The sequence below is a fragment of the Panicum hallii genome, chromosome 2 (genome assembly GCF_002211085.1).
Source record: "Panicum hallii strain FIL2 chromosome 2, PHallii_v3.1, whole genome shotgun sequence".
Taxonomy (NCBI): Eukaryota; Viridiplantae; Streptophyta; class Magnoliopsida; order Poales; family Poaceae; genus Panicum; species Panicum hallii.
The window spans coordinates 8,364,768-8,384,841 of NC_038043.1; the positions used below are offsets into that span (position 1 = coordinate 8,364,768).

Below are 20,074 nucleotides of genomic sequence, written 5' to 3' on the forward strand. Positions count from 1 at the left end.
CCGTCGTGTGAGGTAACCTTATTTAATCCTGTGTATCGGTGGTTTATCGGGACGTTACCCGACAGGCCAAGGGATTATACCGTTTGAAGCACGTTGGAGCCCTCAGGAATGGACTCACGTACTTGAGCCGGTATAATTCAGGTTGGTTCTGCCACAGTTCCCGCGGCGCCATGATAGCAATCTGCGGCGCCCAAACGACAACCGCAGCGACAAAGGCCAGCGGGACTTTTCCGGGCCACCCCGGAAACGAAAGCCAGATGATGTCATCGCGGCTATCGATCGTCCTTCGCGGGGCAAGAAGTCGACGACGTAGGAGGAATTCGAGAAACTCCTGCAGAAGAAGTGCCCATGGCATCCGGGCGCCAGCCATGCCGCCATTGACTGCTACCACCTTCGGAGGACGTTCAGCAACACTGGTGGTGGAAAGAAGAATAAGAAGCCTGCTGACAAAGAACCCGAGGATGACGATCACGATGACCAGGGGCGTAATCCGAAGTTTCAGGATGCCTCGAAGGTCGTCAACGTTATCTTCGGCGGTGATGAGGATTTCGGTTCCAGGAGGGACCAGAAGCTGCTTCTTCGGGAGATCTTGTCCGTCGAGCCGGCGGTACCACGGCCGCTCCGTTGGTCGGAGGTCCCCATCTCGTTCTCTCGCGACGATCAGTGGACGAGCTTCTCGGAGCCCGGTAAGTTCCCATTGGTCCTGGATCCTGTGGTGGCAGAGGTCAAGCTTACCAAGGTCCTCATCGATGGCGGAAGCGGGCTCAATCTCATCTTCGTCAGTACTTTGAAGAAGATGGGCCTGGATTTCAAGGATATGCTGGTGCCCAGCAAGTCTCCCTTTTACGGGATCGTCCCAGGTAATGCGGCGCATCCGCTTGGCACGGTGGTCCTCCCAGTCACCTTTGGCACGCGGGAGAACTATCGTACCGAGTTCATCAAGTTTGAGGTGGCTACTTTTGATTCCTCTTACCATGCAATATTGGGTCGTCCGGCACTGGCTAAGTTCATGGCAGTGCCGCACTATGTTTATCTGCTTCTTAAGATGCCAGGACTCGGTGGAGTGCTCACCCTCCGTGGCGACTTGAAGAAGTCATATGACTGCAACCAGGAGGCGATCCAATATGCTTCGACTACTCGTGTGCCAGATGCTTCGGGAGAAGTACTCGCGGCCGCGCAGCAGCTTTCCCAGTCTGGGCTGGAAATTCCCTCCAAGAAGGCCAGCAAGTCGAGCATCCAGTCGACTGATGGCGTGGCCCTCAAGTCGATCCAGCTCCAGGAGGGAGATCCATCTAAGACCGCCGTCATTGGCGCGGGCTTAGGCGACAAATAGGAACTCGCGCTCGTCAGCTTTCTTCGGGCTAACCGAGACATATTCGCATGGAAACCTGCGGACATACCAGGGGTGCCCAGGGAGTTGATCGAGCATGCTTTGAATGTAGACCCGAAGGCCATGCCCAAAAAGCAACGCCTCCGGAGGTTTGCTCACGACAAGCGTGAGGCCATTAAACGAGAGATCGCTAAACTCCTCGCGGCTGGATTCATTAAAGAAGTAATTCATCCAGAGTGGGTAGCGAATCCCGTGCTTGTAAAGAAAAAGAACAATGAATGGAGAATGTGTGTCGACTACACCGATCTCAACAAGCATTGCCCAAAAGATCATTTTGGGCTGCCGCGCATTGACCAAGTCGTCGATTCGACGGCTGGGTGTGTCCTTCTTTGTTTTCTTGATTGTTACTCAGGGTATCATCAGATTGCGCTCAAGGAGGAGGACCAAATCAAGACAGCATTCATCACCCCATACGGGACTTATGCGTACAAAACAATGTCTTTTGGGTTGAAGAATGCAGGAGCAACATACCAACGCGCGATCCAGATGTGTTTCGCGGATCAGCTGCACCGGAATGTTGAGGCTTATGTGGATGATGTGGTCATCAAGACCAGGGATCCCGATAGCCTGATCGAAGATTTGGAAGAAACATTTAGTAGTCTACGCAGATATCGGTGGAAACTCAATCCCACCAAGTGCGTCTTTGGAGTTCCTTCTGGGAAATTGCTTGGGTTCATCGTCAGCAACCGGGGCATCGAGGCCAACCCTGTCAAGATCACGGCCATCACTGATATGGAGGATCCGGCCACAATCAAGGATGTGCAGAAGCTGACAGGTTGTATGGCGGCCCTGAACAGGTTCATCTCCCGACTCGGGGAGAGAGGGCTACCTTTCTTCAAGCTCCTAAAACGCCAAGACAAGTTTCAATGGACGGAGGAGGCCGAGCGAGCTCTACAAGACTTGAAAATTCACCTCCAGTTGCCTCCGATCCTTACCGCTCCGCTACCGGAAGAGGATCTACTACTCTACATTGCGGCAACAACCCATGTTGTCAGCAGCGCTATTGTAGTCGAGCGAGGCGAAGAAGGCCATGCGTTCGGAGTGCAGAGGCCCGTCTATTTCGTCAGCGAGGTCCTCTCCGAGTCAAAAGTACGGTACCCAGCTGTTCAAAAGCTCTTATATGCAATTTTGATCACATCAAGAAAGTTGCGCCATTACTTCGACGAGTACAAGATCACTGTGATTACGGACTTCCCACTGGCGGATATTCTCCATAATCAAGATGCCACGGGACGCATATCTAAGTGGGCAGTGGAACTGGGGGCTTTGTCAATCGACTTCAAGCCACGCACTGCCATCAAGTCACAGGCTCTAGTCGACTTCATGGCTGAATGGAGGGAGAATCAAGTCCCAACCCCAGTGGACAAGCCAGAGCACTGGACCATGTATTTTGATGGGTCCCTCAAGCTCGACGGCGGAGGCGCTGGTGTCTTGCTCATCTCCCCACGAGGCGAACAATTGAAGTACATCCTTCAGATCTTATGGAAGGTATCTAATAATGAAGCCGAGTATGAAGCCTTGCTTCACGGGCTTCGTTTGGCGATATCATTAGGGATCAAGCGATTACTTGTGTATGGCGATTCTCTTCTTGTCGTTCAGCAGGTCAATAAGGAGTGGGACTGCAACAAGGAAACAATGGATGCATACGTCCAGGAAGTGCGCAAGCTGGAAGGCAAATTTTCTGGCTTGGAGGTTCACCATGTGCTACGGGAGCAGAACGTTGGCGCGGATATCCTGTCCAAGTTAGGGTCAACGCGCGCTCAAGTCCCGCCGGGAGTCTTCGTCCAGGAGCTTGATCAGCCATCCATCAAGCCTTCTCCGCAAGTAACCATCGACTCGGGTTCCCAACAACCCGGTCGAGAGGTTCTGATGCTGGGGGAGGACTGGCGAGCGGCTTTCATCGACTTTATTCAAGACCGACGGCTACCAGCGGGAATTGACGCTAAGAGTGCGGAAGCGGCGCGCGTCTTAAGAAGAAGCAAGGGCTTCGTCCTGGTCAACGGCAAGCTCTACAGGCGTGGCGCTCGGTCAGGAGTTCTTATGAAGTGCGTCACGAAGGAAGATGGGTACGACATACTACGAGAGATCCACGAAGGCATCTGCGGCAACCATGCGGCGTCAAGAACACTGGTTGGGAAAGCATACAGGGCCGGCTTCTGGTGGCCCACCGCAGTCACCGACGCGGAGGATCTCGTGCGCAGGTGTCAAAACTGCCAATTCTTCGGCAAACAGACCCATGTTCCTGCTCATAGCCTCATCACTATACCACCATCGTGGCCTTTTGCTTGTTGGAGTCTCGACATGATCGGGCCCTTCACGATGGTGCCAGGCGGTTTTACTCATGTTCTGGTGGCTATCGACAAGTTTACGAAGTGGATCGAGTACAAGCCAATCGCCAAACTCACGCCAGACCGGGTTGTTGACTTCATCTCAGAAATTTTGCACCGGTTCGGCTTCCCCAACACTATCATCACGGACTTGGGGTCAAATTTCACGGCCAACCATTTCTGGGAATTCTGCGAGAACGCTTGCATCGAAGTCAAATATGTCTCAGTTGCACACCCGCGGGCCAATGGACAAGTCGAACGGGCGAACGGCTTGATAATCGACGGTCTCAAGAAGCGACTATACGATGAAAACAGCAAGAAGGGAGGCAAATGGGTACACGAGCTGCCGCATGTAGTCTGGGGGCTTCGGACTCAGCCGTCCAAAGCCACAGGCCAAACACCTTTCTTCCTTGTATATGGATCTGAAGCCATTTTACCAGCCGATATCATGTGGAAGTCCCCAAGGGTTGAAATGTACAATGAAGGCGAGGCGGACGAAGCGAGGCAGTTAGAGCTCGATTCTGTGGAAGAAGCTCGTTGCACCGCCCTTGTCCAGTCAGCCAGGTACCTGCAGGGGATCCGCCGATACCATGATCGCAACGTCAAGGAGCGGTCATTCAGCGTCGGCGACCTGGTTTTACGTCGTATCCAGGACGAATCTGGCCTACACAAACTCAATTCAAGGTGGGAGGGCCCGTTCGTCGTCAAGCAGGTCACACGGCCAGGGTCGTATCGACTACAATGCCCCGAGGGCCAGGACATCCCAAATTCCTGGAACGTCCAACACCTGCGTAAGTTCTACCCATAAGCAAATACCTGGCGATATCCGAACTCCTCAGGGGCTTGGAAGATCTCCTTTCTTCGATGCATATTGGAGGCTATGAGCCATAATATTCGGGTTGAACATTCATTCTCCGGCGCACGACAGCCACGGCCATGAACCAACACTCGTGCAGACTGGCCGCTCGTCGTGAATAAAGTTGTGACTACATTCACAACTTATCGACTTTACTTTTTGTCGAACCATCTGCTCCGGCTAAAACTCCTCGATATATCGAGTTCCGCCGCGACCTTGGGTGGTCGCACGCGACCGAAGTCGCACTTTGTCCAACTCAGTTGATCCGCTCGACTGGCTCAAAAACAGCACGTTGGACAGGCTCGCATGAAGAGCTACCTCGACTACATCCTGCGTGGCGGCACTCAGAACAGTCATGTTTTTGCCAAAAGAATGGCCAAAACGCGGCAACGACCGCACCTGCTCCTAACAAGTCCGATCCGTCCGCCCGGGTCTTACACAGCTTACGGAGCACGCTCATAAGCAGGAGCGATTTTCGACTACACTCAGAGTCGCCGCACTCGAGCTAGTCCTAATTTTTTGCCCTACGCACGGCAATCCCGCGACGATGCTCGCGTTCCTTCCTAACGAGTTTAGGCCTACAATTTCGGGTTGTGGGCCACTTGTTAGACGAGTTCCTACACGGAGCTACGGCTACCTTCAGGGTCGTTGCACCCCGGGGTAGTGTCTACTACTTGCGCCTTGTAAGCCTGGACATTCGCTCAGCATAGGCACACACACACACAAGTAGAGACATCGACATAAACATATATACAAGAGAACGAGTACTTGTTCCTCATACCCTAATCCTGCAGTACACTGTGTACAATTTGTTCTGCTACAGGTTGGGCTTCACGCAGGTACTCTTCAAAACGCTCGTCCGAGCAGTCTGCCGCCATCCCCTGCGCAAAAATGCCTAACTGCGCATTGGGCACGAAGGACTTTACATATGCAAGGGCGTTGCTTACGCAAGCGACTGGAGCTTCGGATAAGAACTTGAGCATTTTCTTCGGGGCTTCACGGAGCCGTCCCAGCAGGGGCCGCGGGCCGGCCTCGCCTTCTTCTGGCGGGTCCACCATGTCCACCAGTTCCTGGGCGGCTCCCTGGAGGTCCTCCAGCTCCTTGCGCCGCTGCTCGTCCCTCTCGCCCAGCGCTTTGACTTGCTGAAGGCAGTCGACGAACTGACGTTCAGTGTCGTCGATCACCTTCTGCAGCCTTTCGACTTCATCTGTACGACAATACAGCATATTCTTCACGTGAGTAAGCAGCTCCTCTTTGTGTTTTATTACTTTCCTAAGCTCTGTGGTGAAGATGTTTCAGCAAGCAAGTGAAATCACTAAGGAAAGGTACTCGAGGGAAGCGGGGGCCTACCTTGGTGCGCCTTCTTTTCTGCCTTGAGCTGCTCCTGGTACCCTGCTTGTTGCTCCTTGACCCGTTGTTGGAGCTCGGAGTTGGCCTCTTCAAGGTTCTTCAGGTCATTCTTGAGCAGCCAGGTCTCTCGAGTCCTTTCCTGCTTCAGCATATCAAGCTCGCGCTGCAGATAGCAGTTCTTCGTCTTCTCCTCGGAGATGCGCTTGTGCAGGGCACCTAACTCCCGCGCGTCACTCACAACCGCGCGGAGTTTCTCCGACTTCTTCTGGGATTTGGTAATCACATGCTGCGCCAAAGGAGGAGAATGAGTACTAAACAACTCACCAATGCACACACCCGGAACTTTACGCGAGTACTACCATGGAGAAGTCGTATAACTCCTTGAAGGTGCTCTTGAAGGTCTTCAGGTTCTCGGCCGTTAGCAGAAGATCATCCACTAGGTCGGTGGTGATGATGTTCTGGTACCCTGGCCCGGTCCTCAGCACCTCACGGGGACTCTCCGAGGGCCCGGCGGCATCCCCGGACGGCGGCGGCTGGACACCTGCAAGCATACGAAGTAGTCACCACATTGTCCCCGGACCCTGGCATCAAGCCGCGGGTGGGTAAGCGCGTACCTGTACCACTGGTAGGGGTGGCACCAGGGGCCACGACTTGTTCCTCGCCACTGGGCCCGGCTCCCTCTTGCCAGGACCCGGGAGGCGGCAAGTTGGGGAGCCCCGCATCCGCTTCCGGGGCCACGACTTGTTCATCGCCACCGGGTCCGGCTCCTTCTTGTCGGGACTCAGGAGGCGGCAAGTCGGGGAGCCCCGCATCTGCTTCAGGGGCCACCTCTGCGGGTACAGGCCCCCCAGGCGCCGAGGGCTCGGGGGCTGCTGCAGCTGAGGCAGGCGCCGCAGCCCTGCCCGGTTCCAGCTGGAGTTGCACCGCACTTGCAGCCCTGGCGACATCGACAACATGGTTATCCACGCAGGCGCGGTCAAGCTTTTCAAGCGATTGAAGCAAAACTTACAGTGTCGACTTCTTCTTGGCAGCCTTCTTCACCCGCCAGGCCCGTCGAGGAACGCTCGTCGCTGATGGCGAGGCTTGGCCGGCCGATGGAGGGGTTTCCGCCACGGCAATTGTCACCGCCGCGACGTCGGAGGGGCCTGTCCCCACCCTTTCGGGTTCAGATCCGGGTGGTGGAGCAGGAAGACTGCAAGGGGGTGCTGTTAGTGTTCGGCATCATTGGAACTTGGTAACTGGCCAAAACAGCAACGCCGTACCTGGAGGACTCGACTTCTTCGGCCTTGCGTTTGCGCATCTGCCGCTGGCCCTTCAGCACCGGTGGCAAAGCGCCGGCCAACTCCAAGCTCTGGTCGGAGGAGCTCTTCCGGCGCGCTCCCCCCTCGGTTCCTTCACTCGCCGGCGAGTCCACGCACTCGGAGGACTCGCCGCTGCCTCGAACCGTAGCAGGGCGAGTTGTCTTGGTGGCAACAGCGGCGGCCGGGCGCGTTCCTTCTCCGGCTTCTTCCCCCGCCCGCGGGCTCGCGCATTCGGCGGACTCGTTGCGGCTTTGAGCCGCAGCAAGGCGAGCCTTCTTGGCGGCTGCGGCCGCAGAGGGGAGGAGGTGATACGCTCGGGGGAGGTCCGGCTGCGGCGGGTAGCTGCAGTACAACTCCGAGTGCCCCTGCAGAAAAGTTTTTCAGTACACCATCGGCGCAGTAACAGATTTCTTCAGTAAAAGAAGTCGAACACTCACCGGCGGGGGCGGATTTTGCGCGGAGAACAGAGTGGGCACGTATGGCACGGCGTTCACGTCCAGCAGCACCCGCTGAACACGCTGGAGCGCGACTTCGTCAGGTACCTCTTCTGTGCACATACGAGAAGGGTCAGCGGGGCCGGTGTACTCGAAGCCCAGATTACAGCGCTGCTGGATGGGTTGGACGCGGCGCTTGTAAAAGGAGAACATGACGGAGGCGCCGGTCACCCCCTCCTTCTTCAGTGCATCGATGGCCTCCAGCAGCTCCTTGACTTGAATCATTTCCATGCCGGAGGGTTCAAGGTTCCACTCCCCCCTCACCACGGGCGGTTTGCTCGACTTCGTCGGCAGGGGGGGAGCATGGTTCTCGATGTAAAACCAGAGGTTTTTCCACCCAGGAAGGTTGGAGGGGAATCTATATGCAAGGTATTTCTCGCCGGCCTGCTGTCGCAGTTCGATGCCGGCGCCCCCTACCACGGCGAGTTTTTTCGTGGTTGGCTGGGGTTTCACGCGGAAGAGGAAGCGGAATAGATCCCAGTGGGGTTCAATTCCGAGAAATGCTTCACAAAAGTGGATGAAAATGGAGATGTGGCAGATGGAATTCGGGTTGAGGTGATGGAGCTCAAGCCCGTAGTAGTAAAGAAGGCCGCGGAAGAAAGAACAAGTGGGGAGGGCCAATCCCCGTTCGGCAAAATGGAAGAATGTGACGATTTCGTCGACATTCTCCATGGGGAAAGGTTCACGGAAAGAGGGGCGCCAGTTAACAAGGTTTTTCTCTTGGAGCAACCCCTCGGAAACCAGTTTGTTCAGATTGTTAAGGGAGCACTTACTGTGTGACCATTCCTCGGTTGATGGTTCTGCCGCTTTCTTCTTCCCCTCGATCTCCGACTTCTTAGGCGCCATCTCCAATGCGCTACGCCACGAGATGCTCGGGGGCTGCAGGGAGAGGGGCGGGGAAGTTGGAGTAGGAGGATCTCCTTGGGCAGTGGCGGCGGCGTTCGGCTCAGATTGGGGTTTTGGTGGTTTGTGGCGGAATGCGGACTGAAAGCACAATTTTCCCTCCTATGGCCGCGGGGTTAAGTAACCTGCGGGATGGGGAAAAGTTACTGTTCAGAAGACCAAGAGTCGTTTTGTGGAATATTCCGAAGGTGAGGGGTCACTTGGTGGTCTGATTAGATTGAATATTTGATTAATCATTTTTTCAGGGCCAATTAGCCCGAAAGAAGGGGTTTTTCGAATCTTTGGTCTAATTGCATCATTTGTACCATCACTTTGGTCTCCCCTTACAGTGTCATTGTTTAGCCTGTATGCCACGATTTTTTGGATCCTTATCTCCAATTTCGTGGGATTTGGATTCAAGGCTCGGGGGCTGCGGGGTACGTGGCATCGACTACTTATTTTTCAAGTTTCTTTGAAGGATAAGGAGGATTACAAATTAATGGGACCCTCAGCCTGATTCTCCGATTCAATCTGAGGCTCGGGGGCTACTCCATATGGAGTGCGATTTTTCAATCGCACACCATAACAGAACTAAAATTCGGGGCATGAGCACCTCATAGCTTCGATGCGGCCAAGGAAGTACTCGAAGCAGGGTTTCAAGACGAAGCTTCAGAAGAAGTCGAAGACTGCTTCGAAAGTACTCGATAAGGCTGCAGTACTCAGCTACGAAGAGCTCGGGGGCTTGTCAGACCCGGGGCTACCGGGCTGGGCATGTAGCGTAGTCTACGGAGGTTTAAGAGATTAAGTTCGTCTTATCTCTTATTCATTTGTTTATCTTTTATTTATCCCGTTTAAATAGGAGATAGAGCTAACCAACGCGGAGAGGATCTATCCGAGACATGTTCTGGTAGGATCCCTCGGCAAAGGTTGGTTAGCATCTTTGTAACCCTGGCCTCTCGGATATATAAGGGAGGTCAGGGACCCCCTCGAAACAGAAGATCATTAGGTCATTCTATACAGAAGGCAATACAAACCATACAGGACGTAGGGTGTTACGCTCCGCGCGGCCCGAACCTGTCTAAGTCTTGTGTTCCTTGCACCTTCGAGTTCCTGATCTCGGCATCCCCTCACCCAAAACTTACCACCTTGGGTATATCCCACGGTGGGCAGCCGGTTAAACACCGACAATAAGTAAGTATTCTTTCTTATTATGATTATGAATCTAATGACAATGAATTTGTGTCACAAAAAGTATGTATTAATAGACTAATTGTTTGTAGAAGGCATGTCCTGCTGAAATGAAATATGACTTTTAATTTCAACCGGAGAAAGTAAAAAAAATTCGAGTAGAAGGCTACTTCTTTATAGACAGTAAAAAGGTCAATTGATCTCATGCTTGCCTAGTATGTCATCTTTTCGAGAATCCGATGCCACCTCAAATTTGTTGAAGCTTTCAGTCTGTTTTAAATGTTCAATATTTGAAGATTATGTTGGAGCCATATAAAAGGATTTCGAATTTCGACAGTACCGTCATGTTGGGGTCATTCCATTTAAAATTTCAACCCAAACTCCCAACATGTAGACAACTCCCACAACCAAATTACTCAAGCTAACTGGTTCGATGACCATAGGTCCATAGCAAGCAGAGCACCCCCTCTTCCCCTCCAATATGTATGAGGACAATCAAAATAAGCTAGTACCAATAATATCGGTGAACATGCTATTGGGGCACCACTTTCGTGGGCAGTATGAAAGGAGAAGTTGATGGGGAACCAATGGTAGCAAAGTGGGTAAGAAGATCGAGTGATTGAGTTGTGAAACAGTGTTCCAAAAAACAGAGAGGACCAGACCGTTCTGTAAGACTAGTAAGTCGAAATTCTGGCCGTTGTTATTTTTTTGAAATTAGGAGAAACTTTGATTGAGATTTGAAAATATAAAGAAAACCCTAAAATTCATAACCCTGGTTGTGGATGGGGCATGTCAAGTTGTTCAATATCCACGCGGTTATGCAAGAATTCCGGTATTCAAAATCTGCTCCGAAAGTCGTATAGATCTAGTTAAGTGCAATGCATGTTTTTTTTTTGGGTGGGGTGGGGGTCGGGGGTGAGGGGGATGGGTGCTGATGAATTTTATGATGTTGTTCTCTAATGATGCATGTATTATCCTCTCGTGTTGCATATGGCTGGAACGTGAAGTACTATGCAGCTTGTGAGATGAATGCTTGAAACATAGTAAAGAGCATCTACAACATCAGATGCCAATATGTGCAACATTAGAAAGTCTGACATATTTTCTCCAATAAAATCATAATAAAACCTCCAGCATCAAAATTTTCAATAGATGATAAATAGCCAATCTCAAAACAAATATTCTTGCTTCCTCTTAGTATCGTTATAGAGGTGGGGTCCCTTTCTCAAAGGACATGGAGAGGCCTTCATTGACTCAGGAAATCTTCCATAAAACATTGGCATTCTGTATCCAAGGTATGCGGCCACCATTTGTTGGATCGTTAAGTTCAATTCAATTTGAGATGATTTTTGGTTAATTTTGCCAGATGTTTATATATATAAGAAGACCATGATTTAAATCAAAATTCTAATTAGATCTAAAAAGTCAAAACTAATTCATTTTAAATCAAAAAATATGAAACTAGTACCAAAAGTTTTCTAAAAAATATAATGTATCTATCATTGCTCTATTTAAATCTTATTTATTCAGAAATAATTGGTATAACTATAAATAACCAAATACTATGAATATAAAAAAAATGGATCCAAATAACTGACAAGTAGAGATAGACTATATTTTTAGAAAACTTTTGATACCTATTTTGTATTTTTTATTTAAAATAAATTACTTATGAATTTTTTAGTTTAAATTTGAATATTTTTAATTTTCACAAAATAAGAAACCACATTTGAAACCACTTAAAGGGTTAAATTTGTCCGGTTTTGATAATTGGATAGCCTCTGTTATCCAATTTTATAGTTATAAACCCTACGTTTTACTAAATCAAAATAATGCGTGCACAAAATCCATTGCCCCGCCAGCCATGAGCGCCGGCATTCCCTTGTCATCACAAAACAAAAGGAGCATCTACAGCGGGAGGATCTGGGAGTCGCCCACGTCCGCGTCATCTCCGTTCACGGACTCGCCGCCGCCGTCACCGGACACCTCCTCCAGCGACCTCCCCTTCGGCTCCGGCAGCAAGCAGGTGAAGAGTATCCCCAGCACGTTGGACGCGGCGAGCACGAACAGGGAGGCGCGCACGCCGATGCCCGACGGGTACCCCGTCTCGGCCGCCTCACTGCCATCCGCCTTCTGCGCGGCGTACATGAACCCGAACGTCCCGACGATGGCGCCGGCCTTCCCCGCCGCGGACGATATCCCGTGGCACGTCGCGCGCAGGTGCGCCGGGAAGATCTCCGCCGGCACGATGAAGGTGGTGCTGTTGGGCCCGAAGTTGGCGAAGAAGAAGGTGAAGGTGTACATGGCCACCAGCCATACCCGCCGCCCGGGGCTCGCCAGGCTGTCGTAGAGGGCGGCGATGGCGAGCATGAACCCCGTCATCATGGCGAAGCCGAGGAACTGGATGGCCTTCCGGCCGACGACGTCGACTAAGGCGACAGTGAACCAGTAGCCCGGCAGCGTGCCGCAGAGCGCGATGATGGCGTGCGCGCGGGCGACGCGGTAGGCCTCCTCGAGGGCGCTCATGGCGCGCGCCCTGGGGACCCACCCGACGTCGCTGAAGATCTCCTCTTGGAGGATGGTCTGGGAGTAGAAGACGACGCCGAGCACGAACCAGCACGCGGCGGCGCCGAGGAGGTGGAGGCCGTGGCGGCGCGCGAAGCGGCGGGAGAGAACGCCGTAGTCCCGGCCCCTGGTGAGGCTCTCCACCTTGTCCGGCTCGCCGGCGATGTCGACCTCGAGCACCCTGGACATGTCGCGCGCGGCCCTGCCGGCGTCGCGGGCGACCAGCGCCGTGTAGCGCGCCGTCTCGGGCATCCGCGCCCGCCAGTGGTAGGTGAGGCAGGCCGGGATGGCGCCGGCCATGAGGACGATCCGCCACACGTAGTCGGCCTGCGGCGGGGTGGACCCCGTGGGGTCCTCCTCGTACGCCGGCGCGCGGAACCGCGCCTGGAACGTGGCGGAGACGGCGAGCGTGACAATGCAGCCCGCGAGGACGCCGAATCCCTCCATGGCGAAGACGGCGGCGACGAGGGCGCCCCTGGTCCGCTTGCTGGCGTACTCGGCCACGATGGTCGCCGAGAGCGGGTAGTCCCCGCCGACGCCGACACCGAGCCAGAAGCGGAAGAAGCAGAGCGTGGCCATGACGCCGCCGGGGGTGTCGCCGAAGGAGAGGCCCGAGAGGAAGGAGCCCGCGGCCATGAGCAGGACGGTCTTGCCGTAGAAACGCTTGCGGCCGGCCTGGTCGCCGAGCCAGCCGAAGAGGAGCTGCCCCACGACCGCGCCGCAGAAGGTGGCGCCCCCGAACGCCGCCTCCAGCCGCGGCGGGAGCCGCCCCGGCTCGCCGCGGCCCGGGGCGTGGTAGTAGATGCGGCCCAGGAGCTTGGTGACGAGCGTGATGCAGAAGAGGTCGTAGGCGTCGGCGAAGAAGCCCGTGCCGGCGATGACCACCGCGCGCACGTGGTACCGCTGCGTCCCCGCCACGTCCAGCGCGTGCAGCACCTGCAGCTTCTCCGGCGCCATCGCCGCCGCCGCCGCCTCCCCGATCGCAAGCTAGCTACGCCGCCGCACGAGGGATCAGCCCCGGAGCTCGCGCCGGCTTATATAGGCAGGCGTGCGTTTGGCGCGACGAATGGGACAACGGCAAGATACGAGTAGAAGACAGGGACGGTGACGGCGTGCGCTGTCTCCGGCATGGAGCAGAAGCAACAAGGAGCAGGTGGCGAAGGGGTCGGTTGCGCGGATGGAGAGTCCAAGGCGCGGTGGCAGTGGACTGGATCCGGCGCAACGGGAAGGGATGCAGGGACGACGTTGTTCGTGAGTCGAATATCCGGAGAAACTCTGGTGAATAAACCTCTTTGGAGGTCCGTTGGAGGCTTGTACTGGGTATTATTTTAACAAGATACTACGAGTTAGAAATTCTTGTACTGCATGTAGGCCAGCACAATGTGCATTATGCAGCATGTCTTGCCCAATGTAAACCTCCAAATCGTGTTGCCACTTGCAAGTTGCAATGCTTGGTTGATAGCTTAGTTAGGGCTCTAACTGGGGCAGAGGTTACGAAAGAAATGGACAGATTGGAGCTGCATGGGAGAGGCTGCATGTGGTGGCAGTTAACTCGGACCACTAGCAGCTGCATCCTGCTGCAGGCCTGCAACCGCTGGGGAGTGTGACTGAAGGAGCAGTTAGCAAGGAGCCACGAGATGATGACCCATTCTGTTCGGCTGTTGCAACATGGTTCCATCTTCCTAGCAGATGACGCATTGCGGAACAACGTATGGAACAAGCTCCTAGAGATCAAACCATGAAAAGAGCAGGTGTTTGGCAATTTGTTGCACTCCTACAGGCCACAAATGCTTCATGTTTTATACAAGGTTTGATGAAACTTCTACTAGCAATGGTTTTGGAATACTTATTAGTTTGAAAACATAAAAATGATGTGTACAGATGTCTTGAAAGTTTGCTTTGTAATCACATACATTCATCCAATTTTCCAATTGTATCATGTCTAAGACATCCTGAATTTTTTTTTATACTGAATGTTATTTTAGATCTAGTTGAAAGATTGAAAAAAGGGATTTCCTTGCCCGGCTAGGTGGAAACATATATTTGGTATATACTTCCAACCTGAAAAATAAGTGCATGTTTTAGCTTTATCTTAAGTTAAAATGTTTATAAAGAAAGAATATCAACATTCACGACATCAAATAGGTATACTATGAATTTATCAATATTTATTTAGTATCATAGATATTATAAATATTGGTACATTTTTGTATAGATCATCAAATTTAGGATCATTTGACTTAGGACAATGCTAGAGTAGACTTATTATGGGACAGATGGAGTACACATTTGTCATTTGTTAGAAGATAGCCTTGATCAAAACATGCATAATGATACAATTATTAGTGATTATTACATATCAACTGAAACTAGTGTGGTTCAACATCGATATAAGTCTAAAGAACATTTTTTTTAAGTGCACGAAGATGAACTTCATGCCAACACCTTCTTTTTTCTACCTTTATAGCCACCACGTTTTCATCCGCCTGGCTCAAAGGCCACGTAGACAACAATCATCCCTAGGCTATAAAAGAAAGTTGTTTTTCATTTTTTCTATTAAAAATATATTTAGCTAGGAAGTAATAGAAAAATAGAGAGAGTTATGCTTGCTAAAAGAAATCTGTTTTTTTTTAGGAAAACTGTTTTATTTTGTTGTTTTTTATTTTGTTATGAAGGTTTGATAGCAGCGCATATCGTAAGAAATGACAAGAATCCGGCCCATCAAGCAAAAGTCACCGGCCCACAAAGCACCCTACGGTCACAAGCCCACAACCGTGCTCCTTACGTACCCCTCCCTGTTTGGCAGAGGGGCCCGTATAAATGATTCGCAATTTCGCATCGAGAGAGAAACCTAAAACCCTGCCCTCCCGATGGCGGCGGCGAACGGCGGCGCCTCTCGGCGCTCGCGGCCGAACATGCTGGTGACGGGTACGCCGGGCACGGGGAAGACGACGACGTGCTCCCTCCTCTCCGAAGCCGCGGGCCTCCGCCACGTCAACATCGGCGACCTCGTCCGCGAGAAGAGCCTCCACGACGGCTGGGACGACGACCTCGAGTGCCACGTCATCAACGAGGACTTGGTAAGCCTCCTCCACCGCGGCCCCCCACCCTTCTCCCAATCCTGGCTCCTGTGTTCATCGAATCGTGTATTCTGGACCGCAATTTCACCATTTCTCTTGTGGATTAAATTAAAAATACAGGTGAAATACCTGATTTCTCATGCGTGGATCCTGAAAATTGGAGATTATTTTGGGGTTGATTAGCGCTATGAGTTGTATTGTATTATGCCTTCCGTGTTTAGCTTTTAAGATGCGATAGTTCCGTATTTGTGTTTTGCAATGTCATACGCCCTACGGCAGGGGCAGGGCAGGTTCTATGCTAGCTTTACTGCTTTACCTAGTTGCTCGTTATGGTTTGGGAAATATGGCCCTGTTCATGGTTAATTGGCCATTCTATATCACCTGTCAGAACACGTAGGAGACATTTTGTATGCTTTTGCAGCAAACAAGTTTCCATTTTAAATTGATTGACCGGAACATTTTGATGGTCTTACTGCTCTTAAGCCTGTCAGACAGAAACATCACCTGTCAGAACATTTTGTATGCTTTACTGCTCTTAGCCACCAGTCAGACAAGGACATACAGCAGCAAGCCAGCGCAAATGGCAGACATCACTAACTTAGGAATTACAATGATTAGTTACAGGGTCTGTTACTTTCTTTTGGTCAGGTCTTAACTGATAAGTTAGTTTCTTAATTCTGTCAAGAACAAAATATACAGAAGCAGCCCGTGCCTCATTCTTGTTTAGTTGTTTACCTAAATCGGTTGAGTTTGAAGAAGGCTTCCATCAAAGTGATTGTTACCTGTGGTATAGGATTAACTAATGAACTTACAGCATTTCATCTTGTTTGTCAATGATGATTGTTGTAGATCTGGGATGTCTGTCTATGGCTCAACCGATGTCAACAATCCACATGGAATCACTCCATTCTTGTGTGGATGTTGCTCTTCCACTAGACTAAATTTTTCTTGAGACTGACATAAGTTTGTTTTGTGGACCTACATCCTAGCTCTACAACAAGGATCACCCGGAACTGGGTTTATCAGCGTGAGTTCTTTGGATAATACTATCTTTAGGTAGTTGCAATCTGAAATAGTCATGTTACTACCTGTTGTGTAGGATTAACTAATGAACTTACAGCAGGTTATCCTGTTTGTCAATGATGATTGTTGTAGACCTGGGATGTCTGTCCATGCTTGACTGATGCTGGTATTCAAGAAGACTTGATCCATTACCATGTGCAACATTCCAGAAAGAATCATTTGATTCTCATTGTGGATGGTGCTCTTCTACTGGATTAAATTTTCTCCCTTGAACCTAGCATGGGTCTGCTTTGTGGACCTACATCCTAGCTCTACAACAATGATCACCTGGAACTGGAGCTATTTGCGTAAGTTCTTTGGACAATACCATCTGTAGGTAGTTCCAATCTGAAGCTAGTCATGTTAGTACCTGTTACATAGGATTAACTAATGAACATACAGCAAGTTATCCTGTTTGTCAATAATGATTGCTGTACCTGGGATGTCTGTCTATGGCTTGACCGATGCTGGTATTCAATAAGAAGATATGATCCAGTAGTGCAACATTCCACTTGGAATCACTCCATTCTCAATGTGGATGGTGCTCTTCTATTGGATTAATAACTTCCTTGAGACTAGCATGGGTCTGCTTTTTGGACCTACATCCTAGCTCTACAACAATGATCACCTGGAACTGGAGCTATATGTGTAAGTTCCTTGGATAATTCCATCTGTCTGTAATTGCAATCTGAAGCTAGTCATGTTACATAAAACAGACGATTAGTATGATTCAGGTAGCTCTGTTGATAGTTAACCATATTCATTTTACCAGACTGAACACTTCAAAATTCTTACAAGTTTCGATAGCGAAAACGCGATAGGCGTGCATAGCATTTAATAATGCCTTCACAAAAAAATGCTTTATTCTTCAATTATGGTTGTCATAGACCTTGGATGTCTGTCCACAGCTTGCTTTATGTCATGTTGAGGAAGAATGCAATCTATAAATGCAGCATTCCACTCAAAACATTTTTTTTCCTTGAGATTGCTTTGTGGACCTACATCACTGCACGGTGAGATTGGAGCAGTCAATTTCTTTGGATGATGGATAGTTCCTTCTCTGTGTAGTTGTAATCATAGCTGATACAGTGACGTAAAATTGTTCATCAGTTCTACCTGCTCACTCTGCTGTCAGTATTAATAGATATAATATTAAAGAACTTTTAATAGAACATAGATTTGACGGATACTTTATCCTTTTTAAGGGTTGGTGCCTAGTACTATTTTTTGGTATGGATTTATGAAAATGAAGCAAATATTTAACTTATGGTTCTGTTACGTATTCTTGTCTCTTTTGTTGTTTCTTGTATTTTTACAAAGATTTGGATCATGAAATTAAACCTAGGGCATAAAATACGTCAGATCCATACCTATTTCCTCTGAAAATTTACTGGATAGGTCTTTGTGTTGTACAGTTACTCCCTTTCTGTGATAGATGGTGTGTCTGGCTCAATGCAGCATTACAAAAGAAAAACAACTGTACAATTATCTTTGATAGATCTAGTTGGTATGCTCTATTCTGCCCATAGATTGACGCCGTTTGCCTCAGTATGTTCACTTCCTGGATCCAGTTATTTTGAACAGGCAAAGCTTCTTGGTGCATATGGGTCTCCATGTTCCCATTTGTTATTCAGTTCGCTGAGAAGACTGTCAGTATACCTTATTTCTGCTATTGGATAGAAATGTTCTTAATGGTTGCTATATTTTTGGTTGCAGGTCTGCGACGAGCTTGAGGACATGATGGAAGAAGGTGGTATTCTGGTAGATTACCACGGATGTGATTTCTTTCCAGAGCGTTGGTTTGACCTAGTAGTTGTGCTCCAGACTGATAACTCAATTCTGCATGATCGCTTGACCAGCAGGTAATCGATGTGGATATTTCCACGAACAAACCATTCAGACAACTGACATAGCACGTGCATTTTTTTTGACAAAATTGTATTTGCAGAGGCTATACGGGTTCCAAGCTCTCAAACAACATAGAGTGCGAGATCTTCCAAGTGCTCCTGGAGGAGGCGAGGGAGAGCTACAAAGAGGACATTGTGATGCCCTTGCGAAGCGACAACGTGGAGGATATTAGTAGGAACGTAGGTACATTGACAGACTGGGTAAATAACTGGAGATCATCCTGTTGAGCTAGTTGGCCTGTTAAACCTATATGTTGCCGTAGGGGTAGTACCTACACCACCCCCCCCCCCCCCCCCCCCCCAAAAAAAAAAGGAGGAAGAAGAAATGTATTGACTTGGATTGTATGCTTTGTGTATTGATTTGTATTGTTTCACGAAGTGGGGTTTTTTCTAATGTATGTACGTCTTAGATTGTAAGAATACAATTTTGAATGTGTAAATTACTAGTTTGGATTTTTCATAGAGATCCTTCATGCCAGTGCGATTATTTCCTTCGGAAGGCATAAAATGGTAATGCGGTTTACTGCAGAACAAACAAAACTAAAAAAACTCACTCGATTCTTAATGCCTGTTTTCAGTGGCAGACCCACATTAGATAGTATAATTAGGATGCACTTTTCAAAAAAAAAATTTAGGATGCTACATCTACACGAAGTGTTTCTTAAATTATACTTTTATGTATTATGTAATTGCCAAATTATTTAAGAAGCTTAAAATTCTATTTTGAATTATTTCGATTGCGGTTAGGGAGTAAATCCTTATTTCAATTTTCAATCAAACATGTCTACTCCTCCAGTCGGCTCCGAAGTCAGAACAATCACTTGATCTGTTCCTTGTTCTTTCACCTGTCTCCACCACCTATCTTTAATTTCTGATATTTTCCAACATTTTTCTTACAAGTTGTCAACAGTTTTTAGTATATTTAGATACCTAGCTACTATAACTATGGGGAATGAATGCTGTTGGTGATATGATGAAACTACTGGGAAAGATGCAAGTTGTAACAGAAAAACCCTCAGAGCTCGAGAAAAAATAGTAAGAGGTACAAAAACTATTTAGCCACTCATACCCGTGAGATAGTATATCTCAGAGTATACATAAACTTACCAGTGAGAATAGTTATTAGAATCAGACTGGATTGACTGTTCGAACGGAGAAATCTGGAACCAACGTCGTGCCTGTTGTTTTGTAGAAGAAATCCGGTTGAACCGGCAATTTTATTAAAAACTTGACTGTTTTCCTTTAGGGGGTTGCTAAAAAACCGATGGTAAAGTTATATCTTCACAACTAGACTACTTTTATCACTTGTGTTAGACAACTAGTCCGCTAAATGACCTTCCGGCCAATGAACCGGCACCCTTGCCAATTCGATGATTGTCGGTGTTTTACTGTCAAGCCCACCGAGGGATATCCCCGAGGTGGTGAGTTGTACGTAAGGTGTCATCGAGATCAGAAATTTGAAGGTGCAAGGAACACAAAGTTTAAACAGGTTCGGGCCGCCGAGAGCGTAATACCCTACGTCCTATGTGATGGTTTGTATTGTCTTAGGTGTTGATCTGTTTGGAGGGGGTCCTGCCCGCCCTTATATAGTTTGAGGGACGGGTTACGTAGAAATCCTAGCCAGATATGGGCTCGGTAGTCCTACCCGAGTGCTTTTCGGGTAGTTTCCTTC

General features: G+C 49.6%; 2 protein-coding genes across 2 annotated transcripts; one reads left to right on the plus strand and one right to left on the minus strand.

The window, feature by feature from the left end:
* Nucleotides 1–11,696: 11,696 nt before the first annotated feature.
* Nucleotides 11,697–13,310, minus strand: LOC112882244 (probable inorganic phosphate transporter 1-12). The gene has a single exon (XM_025947255.1). The coding sequence runs from the start codon at nt 13,308–13,310 to the stop codon at nt 11,697–11,699; it is 1,614 nt and encodes a 537-aa protein (XP_025803040.1).
* Nucleotides 13,311–15,179: 1,869 nt separating this feature from the next.
* On the plus strand, nt 15,180–18,703 carry LOC112879782 (adenylate kinase isoenzyme 6 homolog). Its single transcript, XM_025944183.1, has 3 exons — nt 15,180–15,433; nt 18,212–18,357; nt 18,444–18,703. The coding sequence occupies exons 1-3, from the start codon at nt 15,224–15,226 to the stop codon at nt 18,628–18,630; spliced, it is 543 nt and encodes a 180-aa protein (XP_025799968.1). The 5' UTR covers nt 15,180–15,223; the 3' UTR covers nt 18,631–18,703.
* Nucleotides 18,704–20,074: the final 1,371 nt, after the last annotated feature.

Excerpts from the sequence above, each read along its gene's own strand:
- LOC112882244 (XM_025947255.1), bottom strand. The coding sequence starts at position 13,310 with ATGGCGCCGGAGAAGCTGCAGGTGCTGCACGCGCTGGACGTGGCGGGG.
- LOC112879782 (XM_025944183.1), top strand. The coding sequence starts at position 15,224 with ATGGCGGCGGCGAACGGCGGCGCCTCTCGGCGCTCGCGGCCGAACATG. Across the intron at positions 15,434-18,211 it reads ACGTCATCAACGAGGACTTG|GTCTGCGACGAGCTTGAGGA; the intron begins GTAAGCCTCCTC and ends TTTTGGTTGCAG. Across the intron at positions 18,358-18,443 it reads CATGATCGCTTGACCAGCAG|AGGCTATACGGGTTCCAAGC; the intron begins GTAATCGATGTG and ends TTGTATTTGCAG.